Source organism: Brettanomyces bruxellensis, chromosome 8, assembly GCF_011074885.1.
Source record: "Brettanomyces bruxellensis chromosome 8, complete sequence".
NCBI classification, from domain to species: Eukaryota; Fungi; Ascomycota; class Pichiomycetes; order Pichiales; family Pichiaceae; genus Brettanomyces; species Brettanomyces bruxellensis.
In genome coordinates this window covers 2,681,056-2,698,550 of record NC_054689.1, presented here as the reverse complement: position 1 = coordinate 2,698,550, position 17,495 = coordinate 2,681,056, and the positions used below count along the sequence as shown (strand labels likewise).

Sequence of the window (17,495 nt, the reverse complement as noted above, 5' to 3'; positions counted from 1 at the left end):
GCTCGCTTAAATTGTACTACACATTCTCTAATTGGACAATAGGAGATCCAAATCATTTAAAATATATGTCTGATTGCACCACTACCGTTTTCGGTTAATATTTGACTAGATGGCTTTGTCAAGTCTTTTCGTAGATTTGCATGTTTTTACGGTTATACAAGTTTTGGACCATGTGGAAAGAAGCTCTTGTTAATGATATGCATATTGGAGTGCTTTTTTTCTTCTTCTTTGTCAGTTATTCTGGTGCAACTGAAAGAAATCCCTTGTATCGATTAAACGCCAAATTCGAATTTTTTTTTTTTTCAACCCCACCACATATCAATAGCCTCGTTTAGTCTTCCCCGTATTTTCTATCTTTTCACAACAATAAGCTTATCAAACAACTCGGATTCTTGATTCACGTTGCACTATAGCCTTTTAGCAGCAGATATGTTTGGCTATGTGCGATGTTCAGCACGTAATAGGTGCTGCTTCATCTCACTAGCTGGCTTTCGCAAACGACCGTTTCATGTTTTCTCAATACTTAAACTATCATATAAAAAAGGTGAGTTTGAAGATGAAGAAACAGAAAGAGAAGAAAGTGGAAGGTTCAGCGCTGGTGGCGAAAATGTGTTACCTGTATCTGATCAATTACATTCCCCTTTCAGCCTGAATACTTGGACAGAAACTAATGCAAACAAGAATTCCGAGTTCGATGATAACACTCATGAAGAGAATGGTGAAATCGTTCACAATCCATTAAGTGAAGGTGGAGATATTAAAACTCCATTAGATCCCTCACAATTCTTTTCTCCTCTTAAGCATGTCCGCTCCATTACCGCTGCACGTTTTCTTTCCAAAAATTACAATTTACAAAAAACAGACGTCGCAACCTTTGTTTTCCATCAGAAGAATATTTATAAAGTTGAGGTCAATGGTTTACTTCGTGCTGGATCATTTGTTGAATACGCAGTGTCCGATATCCCTGGATCGGAGGTTGAATGCGGAATAGTGCTTAATAACCAGCAAAATCGTCTAACTACTGCTCAGATTTATTACATTCTTACGTCGGATGGTAGAATTGATCGAATAGTTTTACCACAGGTTAACTTCATGCTACCTGAGTTCATTTGCACGGAAAAGGTGATACCATTGACAGATTCTGAGCTTGAAAAGTTTTCATCTTCCCAATCTATCTTTTATACCAAGGATGTTTGCTCTCCGCCAGTATTACTCTACTTTGCCAAATTAGCATACACGATCAACACTTTAATCGAGTTTCAGGAGAAATTAAAGAGTGTGATTTTTTCGAGGAAGTTGGATGAAGCTGCATTTATCAAGTTTGGCCAGACGCAAAAACAGTGTTCTGTATCTATACATAGATTCGGTTCATACCTGCTTAAAGATGACACCTTGAAGTATATCATTACGCCACACACTAATGTGATGGGGTTATCAGCTCTATTGTATACTGTTCATCGTATGATGTGTGAAGATCCGGTGCATTTTCGTGTTAATTTGCATAATTCGGCCATTGAAAATGATCTAAAAGCCTTCTTAAACCCGATCGAACAGATAGATTCGCATTATTTTGTTAATCCCATAAACTTGGTACCAGTACTAAATCAAATAGATCAAACAAGCGTGCAGGAACTTGAAAAGAATTATAAGCTGATTCTTCATAAGCGTCTAAAATACCGAATATTTGTGCTGCTTGCAGAAGATCTTCGTTTTTTCAACTTCATTCGATTCATGAAATATACTATTGAGTATCCACACGAGAGATTTTTACGCAAACTCGCTTTTTTAGATGATCATGCATCTGCTTCTGGTCCTGTCAGTATCACACCAGCTCAGTTATACCGACTTTTGATTGAATTTGGAATTTACAATCCAAATACAAATCCTGTTTTGTCAAGTGGTATATATGGAGTACTCAAGCAGTCACTTGTCTCCAATATGAGATGCTCATCCTTATCGCAACTAATGCCATATGCCCAGGTTGATCGCGTTGCGATATACGACAAGAGCAAAGATAAAGAGTTAAAGATCAATGTTCCGTTGAGTGATCAGGTCAAAGCTTCAGTTAGAGAGGTGGAAGGGATGTTAAAGAGGGGAGAATTAAAGCCAGATAACGCTTCGTGTTCAAACTTCGTGACTAATGTGGCCGGAATAGAGTTTCCGACTGTAATTTATCGTATTGACTGGAATTTGGCGCTGGCCGTCAGAAAAATTAGCATGACTCAGTACAAATTCAGTTTCTTCATACCTGTACCGAGAAATAATGTTAAATCATGGATGATAAGCAATCCAGTGAGTTTTCCAAGGCTCTCGGACGACGAATTGCAAGGTGATCTCATTGGATTATACGATCAGATCCCAAAGGATAAAAAATACAGAAATACGCTGCCGAAGCCGATTCTCAGCTTCAAGATCTCGTTCGTCTTTGATTATTTAAAGTCGGAGTCGTTGATCGATCCGGAAATTGAGGTTTCTTTGGATTCTTTTAGGCACACACAAATGTTGGAGAGGATAGACATTTCGAAAGAGTCTGATAAACGAAAAATTATGAGACTGGCAACTAGAGACAAGTTGGACAATCTTCTCAAGCAGAAAGAACATGCCAGACTTCAACATGGATTGCTGAGATTGGATCCGGATAGCGAAAATAATGGATTCTCGTCTCAAACATCTTCACAAAGTGGACTTTCTTACCACATGGCTTCCGAAGTTAGATTTATGCTAGATGAATTTCTCTCCCTTTACTGTGGGAAAAGAGGGATTCCAGTTATCTCAAGGTCGATCGACGTGGATTGCATTGCGTCGGCCGATTCCAGAAAATCCAGGAAATTCCGAATCTTCAAGTGGTATGCCAATTCATACGATTCGTTTAGGCAGGGTGGATCACTTGATCTTAGCAGCTTTGTGAGTGGCTTGAGATATTTGAAACCGATGAAAATCAGCATCTGTCCCAATGGGGAGATGGCTCCTTTGGGATTATCGCACTATGCCAGTTTTACCGCCTCTGACTACTTGGAAAGCTACGTTAACAGGATACAAGTCTTGAAATACTTGACACACGACAAGATGCTCGATATGAGGACTCTCCAGCCAAAAATTCAGAGCAACTGTGATGCATTTCTCGATTTGAAGCGCAGATTAAGACGGTATATCACGCTTAGCGGACTAAAAAGGTCGATCGAGACTCAGTTTGGACGAATGAGACTCTTCCGCTGTGTAGTTGTTGATCCACCTTATACAACTCTTATTTGTGGCATTAGGAGGACGATGAATGCCAAGGCTTACTGCATTGACCTGGATTTAATGGTTGAGATTGATCTTGCGGAAAAAAGCATTTCACGCAACTTAATGGTGGGAGACCGGTTGATCTGCACAAGAATTATTGAGGTTGACTCTATTGGAGGACAGCTGAAGTTAAGATAGATGATCTACAAATGATAAGAAGGATCTTTGCTCACTCCTTCTACCTTACCCATACTTTACTAAGCACTTTATAGACTTCGTTTACTTCTGTATATAGCACAATATATTCAAGGTTTTGTTTACTACATCTCGTAATTTCTCTGTAACAGCTGCTTCCGTAATTCTGGTTTTCCACAGGTTATTCTAAATTCTAATTTCACGTAACTCTACTTTTCTCAACCCCAGCCTATAGCAACTTCAACACACCCGTGACTTTGTCAAGTACAGATTTAGGAGCCGGACCCAATCCCAACACAGTTGCACTGCCTGATGGAATCTGCGTACGACCTGCATCATGGACTACGTAAGCATTGATGTTTAGACTCAATGCCTTGGCAAAAAGAAGATCCATATCTTCCTCATGCGGACATTTAAGTGCAATTTTAGCCTGGCCACCAGCATACCATCTGCGTAGCATTGTTGGATTTCTTGCATTAGAGTCTGCATCACTCATCAGCTTGTAGCACGTGACTGCAGCATGTCCACATTGTGCTGCTATTTTACCCTTCTGCATTCCAAGATCTGTTCGCACAACTAAGGCCATTCTAACTTCACCTGGAACTCTGTTAAGTGAGGATGAATCAACTTCCAAGAGCTCTTCATCCGACTCATCTTCATCTTCATCCTCGCTTACGGTACTGCTTTTCTCTTCAGTATTTTTGGTTGCAGCATTATCTTTCGATATCCGTTTGTCCTTCTTTTCTTGCTTGACAGATACTGGTCTTGTGCACTGATGAGTTAGTAACGCACCTATGCAGCATCCAGTAAGCAATGAGACTGCTGCAACCCCAACTATTTGATTTGTGGACATTTTTTAACTCTATTCGCGTTCTTCAACAATTTTCCTTGATTATCCTGTGATCACATAACGAATGAAACAGTTACCGTTCCTTCTAACATCTCATCCATCTTTTTTATCTTTTTTTTTTCAGGCGGAAAAAATTACTCGCTATCGATCGAGGCAGTGCACGCAAGAACTACCGCCAATGAGAAAGACAATTTATAACATAGATGATAGCATAATAATGTGGGGAAAAGCACCATCACGCATGTAGTTGGCATGTATTTTGTATATAAACTCGAGTATTTCCACAAAACGAAACTCCTATATCAAGACTTTGGCCCGGCTTTCCTTCTGCTTTTTGTGTTTGAGCTTTTTCGAGAACTTTCTCCAGTTTTGCACTCTATCATCCCTGTGAGACTCCCAGCTTGCCTCCTGCTTTTTAGCACGCTTTTTCTCCTCTTTCAATTCATCTTCCTCCCGCCTTTCACGTGCTTGCTTTGCCTGCTCCCTCTTTAAGGCAAGTCTTTTCACAAATTCCGAATCTATGAGTATTTCCTTCACTTTTGCACGCCATTCACTCAAAAACTCAGATCCTACAAGCCGATCATCATTCACTGTCCAGCCTTTTTCCTGTATCAACTCACTTCTTGCATCTGCCCATGTATTATCCAATTCAGCTCTCTTCTTATCATCTGCCAAAGCTGTAGCAGCTTTTCGAAGTAAATCAAACGCATCAACTGCACGCGGGTTCCTAGTTTTGTCCGGATGTATCAACAAAGACTTCTTTTTATATATTTTTGCTATATCCTCTTTAGTGATTCCGGGTTGAATTCCTAGAACTGTGTAATAGTCCAACCTGAAGCATCGGATGATTCTCTTGATTTCTTTGTCCTTTGTTAACTCTTTCTCCTCTTTCCGGAGTGTTCTATCTATATCATGTTCCGCCATTATCAATATGCCTTTTTATATACCTGTTCTGTGTTCGTAATGCTTGTTTTTCGAAATTGCAACTCTATTACTGTTTGCATATGTTTTCTTACCTCTCAGATTTCTGTCCGCACTAATCTTTATATTTCAGCTGCATCCTTACACCGCCATGCTGATTGCCGACTTGTCGTTCTATATAAGCTTGCATCTGCACATATCGGAGCTAATCAACACAATTTATTATATGCAGGCCAATTCCAAATTGTGGAGTTTGTCCAGTATTTCAATTCATACGGAAATCATCATTTGGAATTGGATTACAATATTTGAGATAAGCCATTTCTAATCTCCTCACTTGGCACCCAAGGGATGATAAACGCAACACTAATAGTTATATCACGTGATACCCTACCATGTGCCATTACAAATCAAAGTTTGGCCAGATTACGGTATACGTTTGTTCTCCTAAATCCACAGTGCAATCAAACAATAAAAGGCGTTTGATTGTGGCTATTTTAACGCTCATCGTATAGAAACAAGTAAAAAAGAAAAGAGAAGATTGGAAAATTTTTGTTCCACCTATTGAGTAAATTCCATTATTTGACTCCGGCGCTTAATTCCAGGGCTATTGTATCTGAGCATGCAGAACAAAGCTACTTGCTGTGACGCGCAATAATAGCGAAATTGGGTGTATAAGGCCAGAGAAATAATTGAGCGAAAGCATGGAATTTAATGGCAAATGATAATTAACATGATTTGAGATGTTAGTGCAATTAGCCAATAATAAGCAGTTCAAAGGCGGCTTCGCATTATGTAATAGTCAAGAGAAAGTATGATGGATAGATAGGATGGTAGAAATAGTATAGAAAGAGCTAATATGAAGAAAATGTACACGATCAATATTACATGATTAGTATAGTATTGCTAATAGTAATAGCAGAGCAATGGTTAATAGGATTGGTTAATAGGATTGGTAAATAGCTGAGTTAATAGTATTAATATCAGTAGTGTGGGATGTCAGGTTGGTGAATACGTAGAATCCATGTAAAAGCACTTGCAAGTGTTTTTTTTAGGCTGGCTCAAAACGGCTTTCTTTGGCATCCTGCGAAGTTTCATTTTCATATGATCCCAACCGAATTTTCACCTCGTTAAATCCTCCTCATGGCGCCCAAAGATCCTCTCAATATATATATATTTTTCTCATTTATTTCCACCACAACTAACTTCTTCTCATTTTCCTTTTTCTTTTTCTTTATTTTTTTATACATTTCCCTTGGGACGCTTTATTCAGCAAGTGCGATTCCCCCGTCGCTAAAGGGGAAAAATTTTTTTTTTWACGTCCCTAAGCACATTTTTCATTCTCCGTCATCTCCCCTCGAAATAATTACATAATATATAGTAGGGCAAATTCGCACAATTGAAGCTAACATCTGTTGCATAAGTGACATGCACACGTTATTCCCACCCCATTTCAACTCCTCCTTCCCTATCTGCTAGCAGTCGTCGCACACTATTTAATTACATCATGGTTCAATCAGCAGTCCTAGGATTCCCAAGAATCGGAGCCTTCAGAGAGCTCAAAAAAAGCACAGAAGCTTACTGGAACGGTAAGATTACTGCCGACCAGTTGTTGGCCACCGGAAAAGAGATCCGTGCACACAACTGGAAGTTGCAAAAAGGTGCCGGTGTGGATATCATTGCCTCGAACGACTTCTCGTTCTACGACCAAATCTTGGACTTGTCAGCACTCTTCAATGTGATCCCTTCAAGATACACCAAGTACAACTTGCCAGCCTTAGACACATACTTTGCAATGGCCAGAGGTTTGCAAAGAAAGGCCACCGAGACCACAAAGGCCGTTGATGTGCCAGCTTTGGAGATGGTGAAGTGGTTTGACTCGAACTACCACTATGTGAGACCTACATTCTCGCACTCGACCACATTCAAGTTGAACGGCTCCAAACCAGTCGATGAGTACTTGGAGGCCAAGGCCTTGGGTATTGAGACCAGGCCCGTTGTTGCCGGACCGGTTTCGTTCCTCTACTTGGGTAAATCCGACAAGGATTCGCTCGACTTGGAGCCAATCAGCTTGCTTGAGAAGCTTCTTCCTGTTTACGCAGAGCTTTTGAAGAAGTTGGCAGCTGCCGGTGCCAAGACCGTCCAGATCGACGAGCCAACTCTCGTTTTGGACTTGCCAAAGAACGTCCAGGCTGCTTTCAAGACCGCCTACGACTACTTGGCTTCAGTTGAAGGTGTTCCGGAGTTGATTTTGACCACCTACTTCGGCGATGTCACACCAAACTTGGATGCCATCAAGGGCTTGAAGGTCGCTGGTTTCCACTTTGACTTTGTCAGAGACCCAGAGCAGCTTGAGTCTGTTGCTTCGATCCTCAACGACAAGCAGATCCTCTCTGTTGGTATTGTTGACGGTAGAAACATCTGGAAGAACGACTTTGCCTCATCCATCGCCTTGGTCAAGAAGGCCATTGAGAAGGTTGGTTCGGACAGAGTTGTTGTTGCCACGTCTTCCTCGTTGTTGCACACCCCAGTTGATCTTGCCAACGAGAAGAAACTCGACCCAGAGATCAAGGACTGGTTCTCGTTTGCCACTCAGAAGCTTGACGAGGTTGTGACGATTGCCAAGGCCGTTTCCGGAGCCGATGTCACCGACAAGTTGGCCGCAAACGCCAAATCCGTCAAGAGCAGAAAGGAGCACGAGATCACTAATGACTCGGCAGTCAGAAAGAGAATGAGCGAGATCACAGATGACCTCACACACAGAAAGTCGCCATTCCCAAAGAGATTGGCCATCCAGAAGGAGGAATTCCACTTGCCCCTCTTCCCAACCACCACCATTGGCTCTTTCCCACAGACCAAGGAGATCCGTGTCACAAGAAACAAGTTCTCCAAGGGTAAGATCTCCGAGGAGGAGTACACCGCCTTCATCAAGAAGCAGATCCAGGAAGTCGTCAAATTCCAGGAGGACATCGGTTTGGACGTTTTGGTTCACGGTGAGCCAGAAAGAAACGACATGGTCCAGTACTTCGGTGAGAGATTGAAAGGTTTCGCCTTCACCACCAACGGCTGGGTGCAGTCTTACGGTTCGCGTTACGTCAGACCTCCTATTATTGTCGGAGATGTGTCCAGACCAGGCCCAATGACCGTCAAGACCTCCGTATACGCACAATCCATCACCAAGAAGCCAATGAAGGGTATGCTTACTGGTCCAGTGACGATCTTGAGATGGTCTTTCCCAAGAGATGACGTCAGTCAGAAGACCCAGGCTTTGCAGCTCGCCCTCTCTTTGAGAGACGAGGTCGAGGACTTGGAAAAAGCTGGAATCAACGTCGTTCAGGTTGATGAGCCTGCCTTGAGAGAAGGTTTGCCTTTGAGAGCCGGTGCCGAGAGATCGGCATACTTGAAGTGGGCTGCCGAGTCGTTCAGACTGGCAACTTCCGGTGTCAAGGACTCCACCCAGATCCACTCTCACTTCTGCTACTCCGACTTGGATCCAAACCACATCAAGGCTTTGGATGCAGATGTTGTTTCCATCGAATTCTCCAAGAAGGACGATCCTAACTACATCCAGGAGTTCGCCAACTATCCAAACCACATCGGTTTGGGATTGTTCGACATCCACTCCCCAAGAGTTCCTTCCGAGGAGGAGTTCGTTGCCAGAATCGGCGAGATCTTGAAGATCTACCAGCCTGAGAAGTTCTGGTGCAACCCTGACTGTGGTTTGAAGACCAGAAAGTGGCCTGAGACCACCGCTTCTTTGACCAATATGGTTGCTGCTGCCAAGTACTACAGAAACAAGTACGCCAAGAAGAATTAAGCTTTCTTGCGTGCTCTCTTTTCTTAACCGGACGCTCTAATTCAACTTTTAGCGTCTACATTTATAACGGCTTTGATGACCATGACTCTGTTTTCTTTTACACGTTATGTTATGTTGTGCCGGACTTGACACCATCTGTCTTGCCTGGTTTGGCTTGGCTTGCTTAGAGCCCATTAATATTGCCTGCGCATTCTCTCTTATACATTACACTGTTTTGCTTTCATATGTTTTTTTTTTTTGTTTGCTTCTTCTTCTTTACTGTAAATTGGATTTCAACATCGGTACTGTTTAAATATGTTTGTAGTGTCATAACAGGTAAATTATGTGTATGTACTGTTTGTTTCGCCGTTAAGCGCTTCTCTTTTTTTCATCCTCATCTTTTTAGACCTTAGCACAGCCGTTTGCTCGAAGTGTTAGGAGGTCTCATATGTCGCCTTTTTTTTTCTCTCTCCATCACCATTTATGCTGTTTTATTGCATACTTGTCCTTTTCAAACTAATTCCCACTACCGGTGCTAAGTAAAGAGTCGCTTTTCTGCACAGGCAAGTTTCGTTTCGTAGATTTGGATATCGCACTCAATTAAGGGCGAATTGAGCACTCACTGTTTCCAACCACTGCATCCAAAACAAAAGGCAAAAGCAAAAAGGTAAGAAATGTCGGAAGATTTGCTGAAGCAATTTGAAGATGTTACCAGTGCATCGCACGATATAGCGGAGCAGTATCTTGCAAGAAATGGAAATGATATGGCTGAAGCATTAAATGATTACTATCGTGATACTGAGGGAAGAAGACCAACACCTGCAGCAGAGCCAAAAGAGAAGTCAGATCGAAAATTCAGATCAATGGCTGAAATCAGGGATGCTGAGGAGCGTCCTATGGAAGATGATGATGATGAGAAGAACTTCTTTACAGGAGGAGAGAAGTCAGGATTGCAGGTGGAGAATCCAGATAATCAGGGAAATGATGATAAGGAAAAAAGCCCTATGAATCTTGTTGAGGACTTACTCAAGAAAGCTGAGCGGGAGGCTGGACAACCAGACACAAGAGAGCCGATAAAGCATCCTAAGGCACCAAAATTCAAAGGTGCGGGCTACAAGTTGGGATCCGTCGAGGATAAAATTGAATCTTCCAAAATTGAAGACCCCAATGCAGTTAACAGACCCCAGATCCCTGAAAAGGTTACCAGAAAGATTACATTTTGGAAGGAGGGCTTCCAGGTGGACGAAGGAAAGCTTTACAGATACGATGATCCTGCAAACAGCCAGTATTTAGACGAATTAAACCAGGGAAGAGCACCTCTTGGACTTTTAAACGTGCAAATGTTTCAGGATGTGGATGTCCAGGTGGTGAAAAAGCTTGATGAATCATTCAAGCCACCGAAGAGGAAGGCTGGCGGTTTTATCGGTGAGGGAAGAAGGCTTGGATCTCCTATTCCCGGTGAGCCGATAGTCGTTGGAGGACTGGATTCGCAAAAAGAAAAACAGCAGGAGAAGGAGGAAGAGCAAGAGGAAAAGCAGGAAGAAAAGAAAGAGGAGGAAGGAAGTGGTGATGCTAGAATTCAGATCAGACTTGCTCATGGAGAGAGAATTGTGCACGGATTCAATTCCAGCGATACCGTGTCTGCAATTTTTGATTTTGTCGCTGATAAAACTGAAGATACGAGACCTTGGACTCTTGCCACAACTTTCCCTATGAAGCTTCTTGATACTATGAAGGATCAAACCATTGCTGAATCAGGGCTTGCAAACTCGGTCGTTGTTCAAAGGCACAAATAAGTAGATTTGTTGTGCAACGCAACAAATTTTAGTATAAATAAAAGTGTGATGTAATCATGAAACTGTAATGTCTAGTATCTTTGACGTCAGAACGACCAAAAATTGTGCGTCGATCGGTGCGTCTTTTGGCTGTTGCGAGTTCAGTCATACATGGGGAAAGAAGAAGTAAAAAAAAAAAAAAAAAGATGGATGGATGAAAAATTAAAGAAACCTCGCTCCATTTAGCTGGAATTTCTTCTGGGATTTGCATTATACATGCTGTAATCATCTGCTTTTCTCTTCTTTTTTTGAGTGTTTTCCCGATTTTCAATTGCAGGAGTTTGACAAGTCATGAGTGTAAGTATATTTGTTGCTTTGGCTGTGTTCAATACGCCCTCTCGATTATCCAGCATTGAGATCCGGGCCCTGAAACAGAGCAGATGATTTTGAGTCATAGTTGATACTTAGACAAATACTAACAGTATCACCCTCCAGTATCCTATTCAACCTTCATTTGAAAAGCTCTATGAGAAAATAGAGGCAGATAGAGCCTCGTTCAAAAAGGATGAGGTGCCTAACCTCTACCCGGTGTACAGTTATTTTTCCACTGAATATCTATCTCCACATTTGGCCTACCTTAAATTGGCAAGACCTGGTGACAAAACGGTGAAAAGAACTCCTTCCTTCTTGTTTGAAAGTACCACAAACAGCGAGCAAGTTGACAGATTCTCGTTTATGGGTGTCAATCCCCGGAAAATCATTGTGACCGGTCCACTTGCAGGAAAAGAGGTTGATCCTCTTACTGTTCTTGAAAAAGAGCTGAAAGATATTCGGCAGGCTGATCTTCCCGGTATTCCAAAGCTTAGTGGTGGAGCCATTGGTTATATTTCGTATGATTGCATAAAGTACTTCGAGCCAACGACAAAGAGACCTTTGAAAGATGTCTTGAAACTTCCAGAAGCAGCGCTGATGCTTTTTGACGAAATTGTTGCATTTGACGACGTTTTTCAAAGATTCCAGGCCATCTACAATGTGCACGTGGACATTTCGGACTCAAAAGAAGTTCTTCAGAAGAGATATGCCCTTGCTGAGAAGGAGTTGAGAAGAATAGAGTCTGTTTTAATCGACCATAAGAGTCCAATTCCTTACCCTCCACAACCTCCGATCAAGCAGGGTAACACATTCAAATCTAACATTGGTGAGGATGGATATGAGCACTTTGTCAAAGAGCTCCGGTCACATATCATCAAGGGTGACATTATCCAGGCGGTGCCATCCCAGAGAGTTGCCAGACCTACATCTCTGCACCCATTTAACATCTACAGACACTTGCGGACCGTTAATCCATCTCCGTACATGTTCTACATGGATTATCTCGACTACCAGCTTGTTGGTGCCTCGCCAGAGTTGTTGGTGAAGTCAGATATAAACGACAAAGTGATCACTAGACCAATTGCTGGAACTATTACACGTGGAAAAACAACCGAGGAGGATGACAAGTTTGCTTCTCAGCTCAAGTCATCACTTAAGGATAGAGCAGAACACGTGATGTTGGTTGATCTTGCCAGAAACGATGTGAACCGTGTTTGTGATCCAAAGACAACCAGCGTGGATAAGTTGCTCACGATTGAGCGTTTCTCCCACGTGATGCATTTGGTTTCGGAAGTTAGTGGTACTTTGCGTCCAGGAAAAACAAGATTTGATGCCTTCAGATCAATTTTCCCAGCTGGTACTGTTTCCGGTGCTCCAAAGGTGAGAGCTATGCAGCTTATCGGTGAGTTGGAGAAGGAGAAAAGAGGTGTTTATGCTGGTGCTGTGGGTCACTGGTCTTATGATGGAAAATCTATGGATACTTGTATTGCACTTAGAACAATGGTTGTGAAAGATGGTGTTGCATATTTGCAAGCAGGAGGTGGTATAGTTTACGATTCAGACCCTCACGACGAATACATAGAGACCATGAACAAGATGATGGCCAATAATAGCACCATCGTTGAGGCTGAGAACATCTGGACAAGAAGATTGAAGAATAACAGCAATGAGAGTGATGACGAGAAGGAAAACTGATCAATTATACTTTCCGCTTCTGCATGTCTTCTTTTTGCAGTATGTATACAATTGCTGTTTTTTGCTTTTAAGTCGCAGCTTACGTTTACACTGAATTCTAAATAGTGTAGTTGCTCCTGTCAAACTCTTGACTGTATAGATGGAATGTAATTGTTATTATTAACTGTCTACTATATCATATAATTTCTCCAAATCGTACGTTTCTCTCCAATGATCACCCCTTTTCACAATAATCACTAGGATCACCATCAAAATTGCAGTTATTCCTGCACAGATCGAAAAAAGAGGTCCAACACCTATAGCCTTGATTAATGGTGCGGTCGCAAATGTAACTCCAGCCGCCATTAACTGTCTAATGAAATTATTAATAGCAACGCCAGTTGCACCTCTCCCAGGCAAGCAATCAGACAAATAGGTAATTGTAATTCCAATAACGATCATCTGCGCAAACCCAAAAAGAGCTGTTCCAATTAAGGGTGTAACCCAATGCTCATGTTTATCGAGACACCAGCCACTTATAAGAAGAGACAATGGAAGAAGGACAGCTGCAGTGAAAACGTTGATGCCAAATCTTGCCTCGGGTGCAACAACGCCGTATTTCTTGATCTTGCGTTTCAATAAATAGTCGTTAAACTTTCCTCCCCACACTGAGGCAATAAAGTATGTCACGGAGTTCGGAATATAGACCAAACCCACAAGCATTGGCCCAAAATTGTATGGTGGTCTTGAATAGCAGTATGTTAAAGACATGTTTAAAACGTACAATGCGGCAAAGCATGGTGCGGAATAAACAATTGTGAGTGCAACAGGTGGATATCGCAAAAATACAAATGCCTTCAAGGGTCCCCAACCGTAAATCTTGAAATAGTAGCCTGTTTTCTTCCAGAATCCTCCTTTCTGAACATCCTGAAGAGTCGTTATCTGTTTTTCAAGCTTCCGCTCCTTATTTTTCTTCGGTTTAAACGTTCCTGTTGTGCGGACTCTCGTTAATGGTGCAGCAGCATCACTTGTTTGCAATCTGTCGTTCTGCAAAGATTCATCCTCATCCTCATCTTCGTCTTTTACTATCGCGGAAGCTTGAACAGATAATCTTGAGATGATTCTATCAAGATGTGTGTCTTCCTGCTCTGGATCTTCGAGATCCACCTTCGATATTGAGGAAAATGAGCTTCGGCGAGTGTTCAGCCGCCTTAAAGGTTTTGCTGGTGATCTAGTTGCTGGCTGTAATTTCTTATTCTTTGTTCTTCCTTCAATATCGGCCTTCGATTCCACATCCAAAGTTGATTCGGGTGTGACCTGGTCTCTTCTCTTTCGAAGTAATTTCCGAATTGCCTCTCTGCTTTCTTGCCTTCGTAGAGTCTCTGGTAGAAACAGAACAACCATTACAATTCCGCATACTGCCAATATTACAAGGAACCATTGTGTTGCTCTCCATCCTAAGCTTGGATTACTTGTAATAGCACCACCTACAATTGGTGCAAGAAGTGGACCTGCTAAAACACCAAGATAAAAAACACCCATTGCCGTTCCCCTCTCAGTTATGGTATACATATCTGTAACTGTTCCAGCACCCACTGCTTGAACACTAGCAGCACAACCTCCAGAAAAAATTCTGAATATGATAAGCTGAACGACATTTCTCGAGAGAGCACACCCGATGGTAAATCCCACATACAAAATAAAGCTCACGATGTAAATAGATCTCCTGCCCCATCTTTCACTAAAGTTAGACCACCACATTGGAATCACACCTAGTGTCACCAAATATATACCAACAGCCACGTTAAACACGGAAACCGTAGTTTTCAAATCATTCACAGCATTATCAGTGGCAGGGAAAAGGATACTTGTTCCCATAGGCCCAATCATGGCAATATATGCTATTATAAAAGTGAAAAAGCCACGCAAGTTTCTGGGAAGCTCCCTTGCATCCTTATACTCCGGTATCAGTTCAAATTGACAGAGAATTCCCCTTCTTGCATCATTCGGCACTATCTGCGACTCGTTAAGCTCAATTTTTGTAATCTTCCTCATCAAAGACGCACGTGTGGACGTTTTCTGAAGACCCGGTTTGGACATTCCAGCATCACCGTTTTTCTCTATGTCAGTATCACCAAGATAATTATCTGGTTGATAGTTTTCAGAATCTATACTTGTTCTCGATCTTTCCTGCTGAAAATCACGGCCTTCTCCTGCTGACTTCTGGGCAGCAATCAAAACTGGAGTCCGCTGCTCATATTTTGAAAATGCTTGGTTTTTCCCTGATGACTTTGTGTCTTGTGTAACCGGATTAACTTCATTTTGAAGGGACACTGATGAAAGTGAAGCTGATGAAAGTGAATTGGTATCTTCCTCTGAATATTGCGACATGGTATAACTTTGATAGGATTCAAGCTATAAGGAGGGGTATCGCCATCAGTAAAAAGCTTATATTCAATTAATATTCCGACAGATGTCTATCCTGAATTTTTATTAATGAATCAGGTCCAAATGTCAAAGATTGATTATGTATGTTTAAGACGACCCAAAGTTAGATCTCTAAGTTGAATAACTGAAGAATTATGTTGATTGCACTTAGAGATATGCTTAATGTTCCTTTCCTCTAATTAAAGTGTGATGATCGGATAAACAAAGTATATTTACATATTATAGATGAAAAAAGATATATGATTTCGTTCAACTTACAAATCATTGGGAAATCGCCCAGCTTTATATAAGCATTGCAAGAAATAAAAAAGTTAGATATGGAATCTCCCCTTAAGCGAAACAATAAGAGAGGGGAAAAAGAATTTTTTTTATAAATCAATTGCGATAGCCATCTCCTATTTTATATTTTCTATTATTTTTTCCGACCTGTCTCAGACCATCAAACCTGGGGTAAGCATTCTAGTATCAATATAACGGATGATATGACTCAATAAAAGAAAAGTGTATGTATTCAAAATAGCAAAAAGGATGTTATTAGCCAAGTTATTGGTGAAAGTTATGAGTGACATCCTTCAATTTAAGCAATTTGTTCAGATCTTTTCGTTGCATGACTAAATATGAAAAGATAGCCCAGATATATCCTAGTTGGGACAGCATTTTCGGAAAGATGTGTGATAAATTCCGATGCCTGTTTATGGGACATTTTTTCCCCATTTTTCATTTTAGCATTCGCTTATACAAATCAAGTTACGAGCCATTCTTTTTACAACTATTTATAGGATTCGTCTACTTTTAGTTCAAAAAATGTATTGTCTCTATTCACATTAATTTCTTCTTTATGAATCACCGTGTGGCAGTACTACCAACACTTGCCTAAGTCATATTTTACCACCCTCTCGTAGGAACCCATATATCAATGACACGATTTTCGTTTGTTATTTCACCATTTCCATCAACAACATAATACCATGGATAGCAAGCGGCAGCGATGCATGTGTGCTGAGGATATATCAAGACTCTCGTTCCAATCGGAATTAGTTCTGTCTGTTTTGCACAATCTAAAACGGTTAGAACGCCGTGTTCCTGACTTATACGTCCAAGAATCCAATTTCTATACTTTTCAGGACAACCAATATGGCCAAAACCAGGAACTGCACCTGTCTCGCGTCCTATTCCTAGCACTCCAACATTCACGAGTCCTTCCCCCGGCTTTACTGAACCTCTTCCTGGGTATGAAGACACAACTTCGCCAAGAACACGGCATGCCACATCTTCATACCTACAGCAATTGGTACCCACCTGTTGTAGATCACAAAACGCATAATTTCCGGCATGCAGTTCCACCTTACCAAGTAGTTTGTCGTCTAACAATTTTTCATCAAATGAGTCTATAACATGGGCGGTAGGTGTAGCACCAATAGAAAGTATAAGATCGTCCGAAATTGAACTGTCGATTTTTTTAGCAATTTTGCATGCAGCATTGACGCTATTGATTTCGTCAATCAAAATATTCTTGGCTTCCTCAACACTATGACAGCCGTATGAGTGTCCGGCATGGCAGTAAAAGCCGAATAATTCCACATCATTAGATTCATTTCCGTGTGTAATTGCCTCAATAGTTTTCCTCAGCGCTGATGATTCTAGAACAAACCCAGCACGGTCTGATCCCATGTTAATTTTAATAAACACAGACCATTTTTTCAAAGGCTTGTGCTCACGGTTGTATTTTACTAAAGATCCGATTTGCTCGTAATTGTCAACCATGATTCGCAAATGCTTAACTGATTCTGATAATTTGGCCAACTCTCCCAATCTTGATTGCTCAACAGGCATGCTGAACAAAATGTCATTTATGAGTCCTTTCTTACATAATGGAAGCAAATTCCACGCCTCGATCAATGTGGAAACAACAATTCTATCCGTATGAAATTCGGTTCCTTGGCCTAACTCCAAGAGGGTGGCTTCTATAGTTTTGTGCGTCTTAACATGAGGGCGAAAGTCAAATCCAAGCGATGCCACACTCTGAAACATGCTCCTACAATTGTCTTTTACCTTCTGAAGACTGACGACAAAGCCGGGTGTTGGCAATTCATCCACCTTCTTGCCCTTATAGGCAGTCAAAAGCTCTTCCTTATCTGCAAGCTTTACAAACTGATAAGGAAATGTCATAAGATATGTTGTTCGGATTTTCTAAACTAGATTGATAATAATCGAATAAGGAATTCAATTGTGCCATTTA

The 17,495-nt window shown here is 41.4% G+C and overlaps 8 protein-coding genes across 8 annotated transcripts; 4 read left to right on the top strand and 4 right to left on the bottom strand.

Moving 5' to 3' along the window:
* Window positions 1–429: 429 nt before the first annotated feature.
* On the top strand, window positions 430–3,423 carry BRETT_001383 (uncharacterized protein; the record flags this gene model as incomplete). Its single annotated transcript, XM_041279936.1, has 1 exon — window positions 430–3,423. One exon carries the CDS (start codon window positions 430–432, stop codon window positions 3,421–3,423), a length of 2,994 nt encoding a protein of 997 aa, XP_041138150.1.
* Window positions 3,424–3,649: 226 nt separating this feature from the next.
* On the bottom strand, window positions 3,650–4,273 carry PTH2 (Gluconate transport-inducing protein; the record flags this gene model as incomplete). Its single annotated transcript, XM_041279935.1, has 1 exon — window positions 3,650–4,273. One exon carries the CDS (start codon window positions 4,271–4,273, stop codon window positions 3,650–3,652), a length of 624 nt encoding a protein of 207 aa, XP_041138149.1.
* A 294-nt stretch (window positions 4,274–4,567) lies between these two features.
* On the bottom strand, window positions 4,568–5,194 carry BRETT_001381 (uncharacterized protein; the record flags this gene model as incomplete). Its single annotated transcript, XM_041279934.1, has 1 exon — window positions 4,568–5,194. The coding sequence occupies one exon, from the start codon at window positions 5,192–5,194 to the stop codon at window positions 4,568–4,570; it is 627 nt and encodes a 208-aa protein (XP_041138148.1).
* Window positions 5,195–6,698: 1,504 nt separating this feature from the next.
* MET6 (methionine-synthesizing 5- methyltetrahydropteroyltriglutamate--homocysteine methyltransferase) lies at window positions 6,699–9,008 on the top strand (the record flags this gene model as incomplete). The annotated part of the gene is made up of 1 exon (XM_041279933.1): window positions 6,699–9,008. One exon carries the CDS (start codon window positions 6,699–6,701, stop codon window positions 9,006–9,008), a length of 2,310 nt encoding a protein of 769 aa, XP_041138147.1.
* Window positions 9,009–9,661: 653 nt separating this feature from the next.
* On the top strand, window positions 9,662–10,783 carry BRETT_001379 (uncharacterized protein; the record flags this gene model as incomplete). Its single annotated transcript, XM_041279932.1, has 1 exon — window positions 9,662–10,783. The coding sequence occupies one exon, from the start codon at window positions 9,662–9,664 to the stop codon at window positions 10,781–10,783; it is 1,122 nt and encodes a 373-aa protein (XP_041138146.1).
* Window positions 10,784–10,850: 67 nt separating this feature from the next.
* On the top strand, window positions 10,851–12,829 carry TRP2 (anthranilate synthase component 1; the record flags this gene model as incomplete). Its single annotated transcript, XM_041279931.1, has 2 exons — window positions 10,851–10,899; window positions 11,301–12,829. The coding sequence occupies 2 exons, from the start codon at window positions 10,851–10,853 to the stop codon at window positions 12,827–12,829; spliced, it is 1,578 nt and encodes a 525-aa protein (XP_041138145.1).
* A 159-nt stretch (window positions 12,830–12,988) lies between these two features.
* Window positions 12,989–15,199, bottom strand: BRETT_001377 (uncharacterized protein; the record flags this gene model as incomplete). The annotated part of the gene is made up of 1 exon (XM_041279930.1): window positions 12,989–15,199. The coding sequence occupies one exon, from the start codon at window positions 15,197–15,199 to the stop codon at window positions 12,989–12,991; it is 2,211 nt and encodes a 736-aa protein (XP_041138144.1).
* Window positions 15,200–16,141: 942 nt separating this feature from the next.
* Window positions 16,142–17,425, bottom strand: BRETT_001376 (uncharacterized protein; the record flags this gene model as incomplete). Its single annotated transcript, XM_041279929.1, has 1 exon — window positions 16,142–17,425. One exon carries the CDS (start codon window positions 17,423–17,425, stop codon window positions 16,142–16,144), a length of 1,284 nt encoding a protein of 427 aa, XP_041138143.1.
* Window positions 17,426–17,495: the final 70 nt, after the last annotated feature.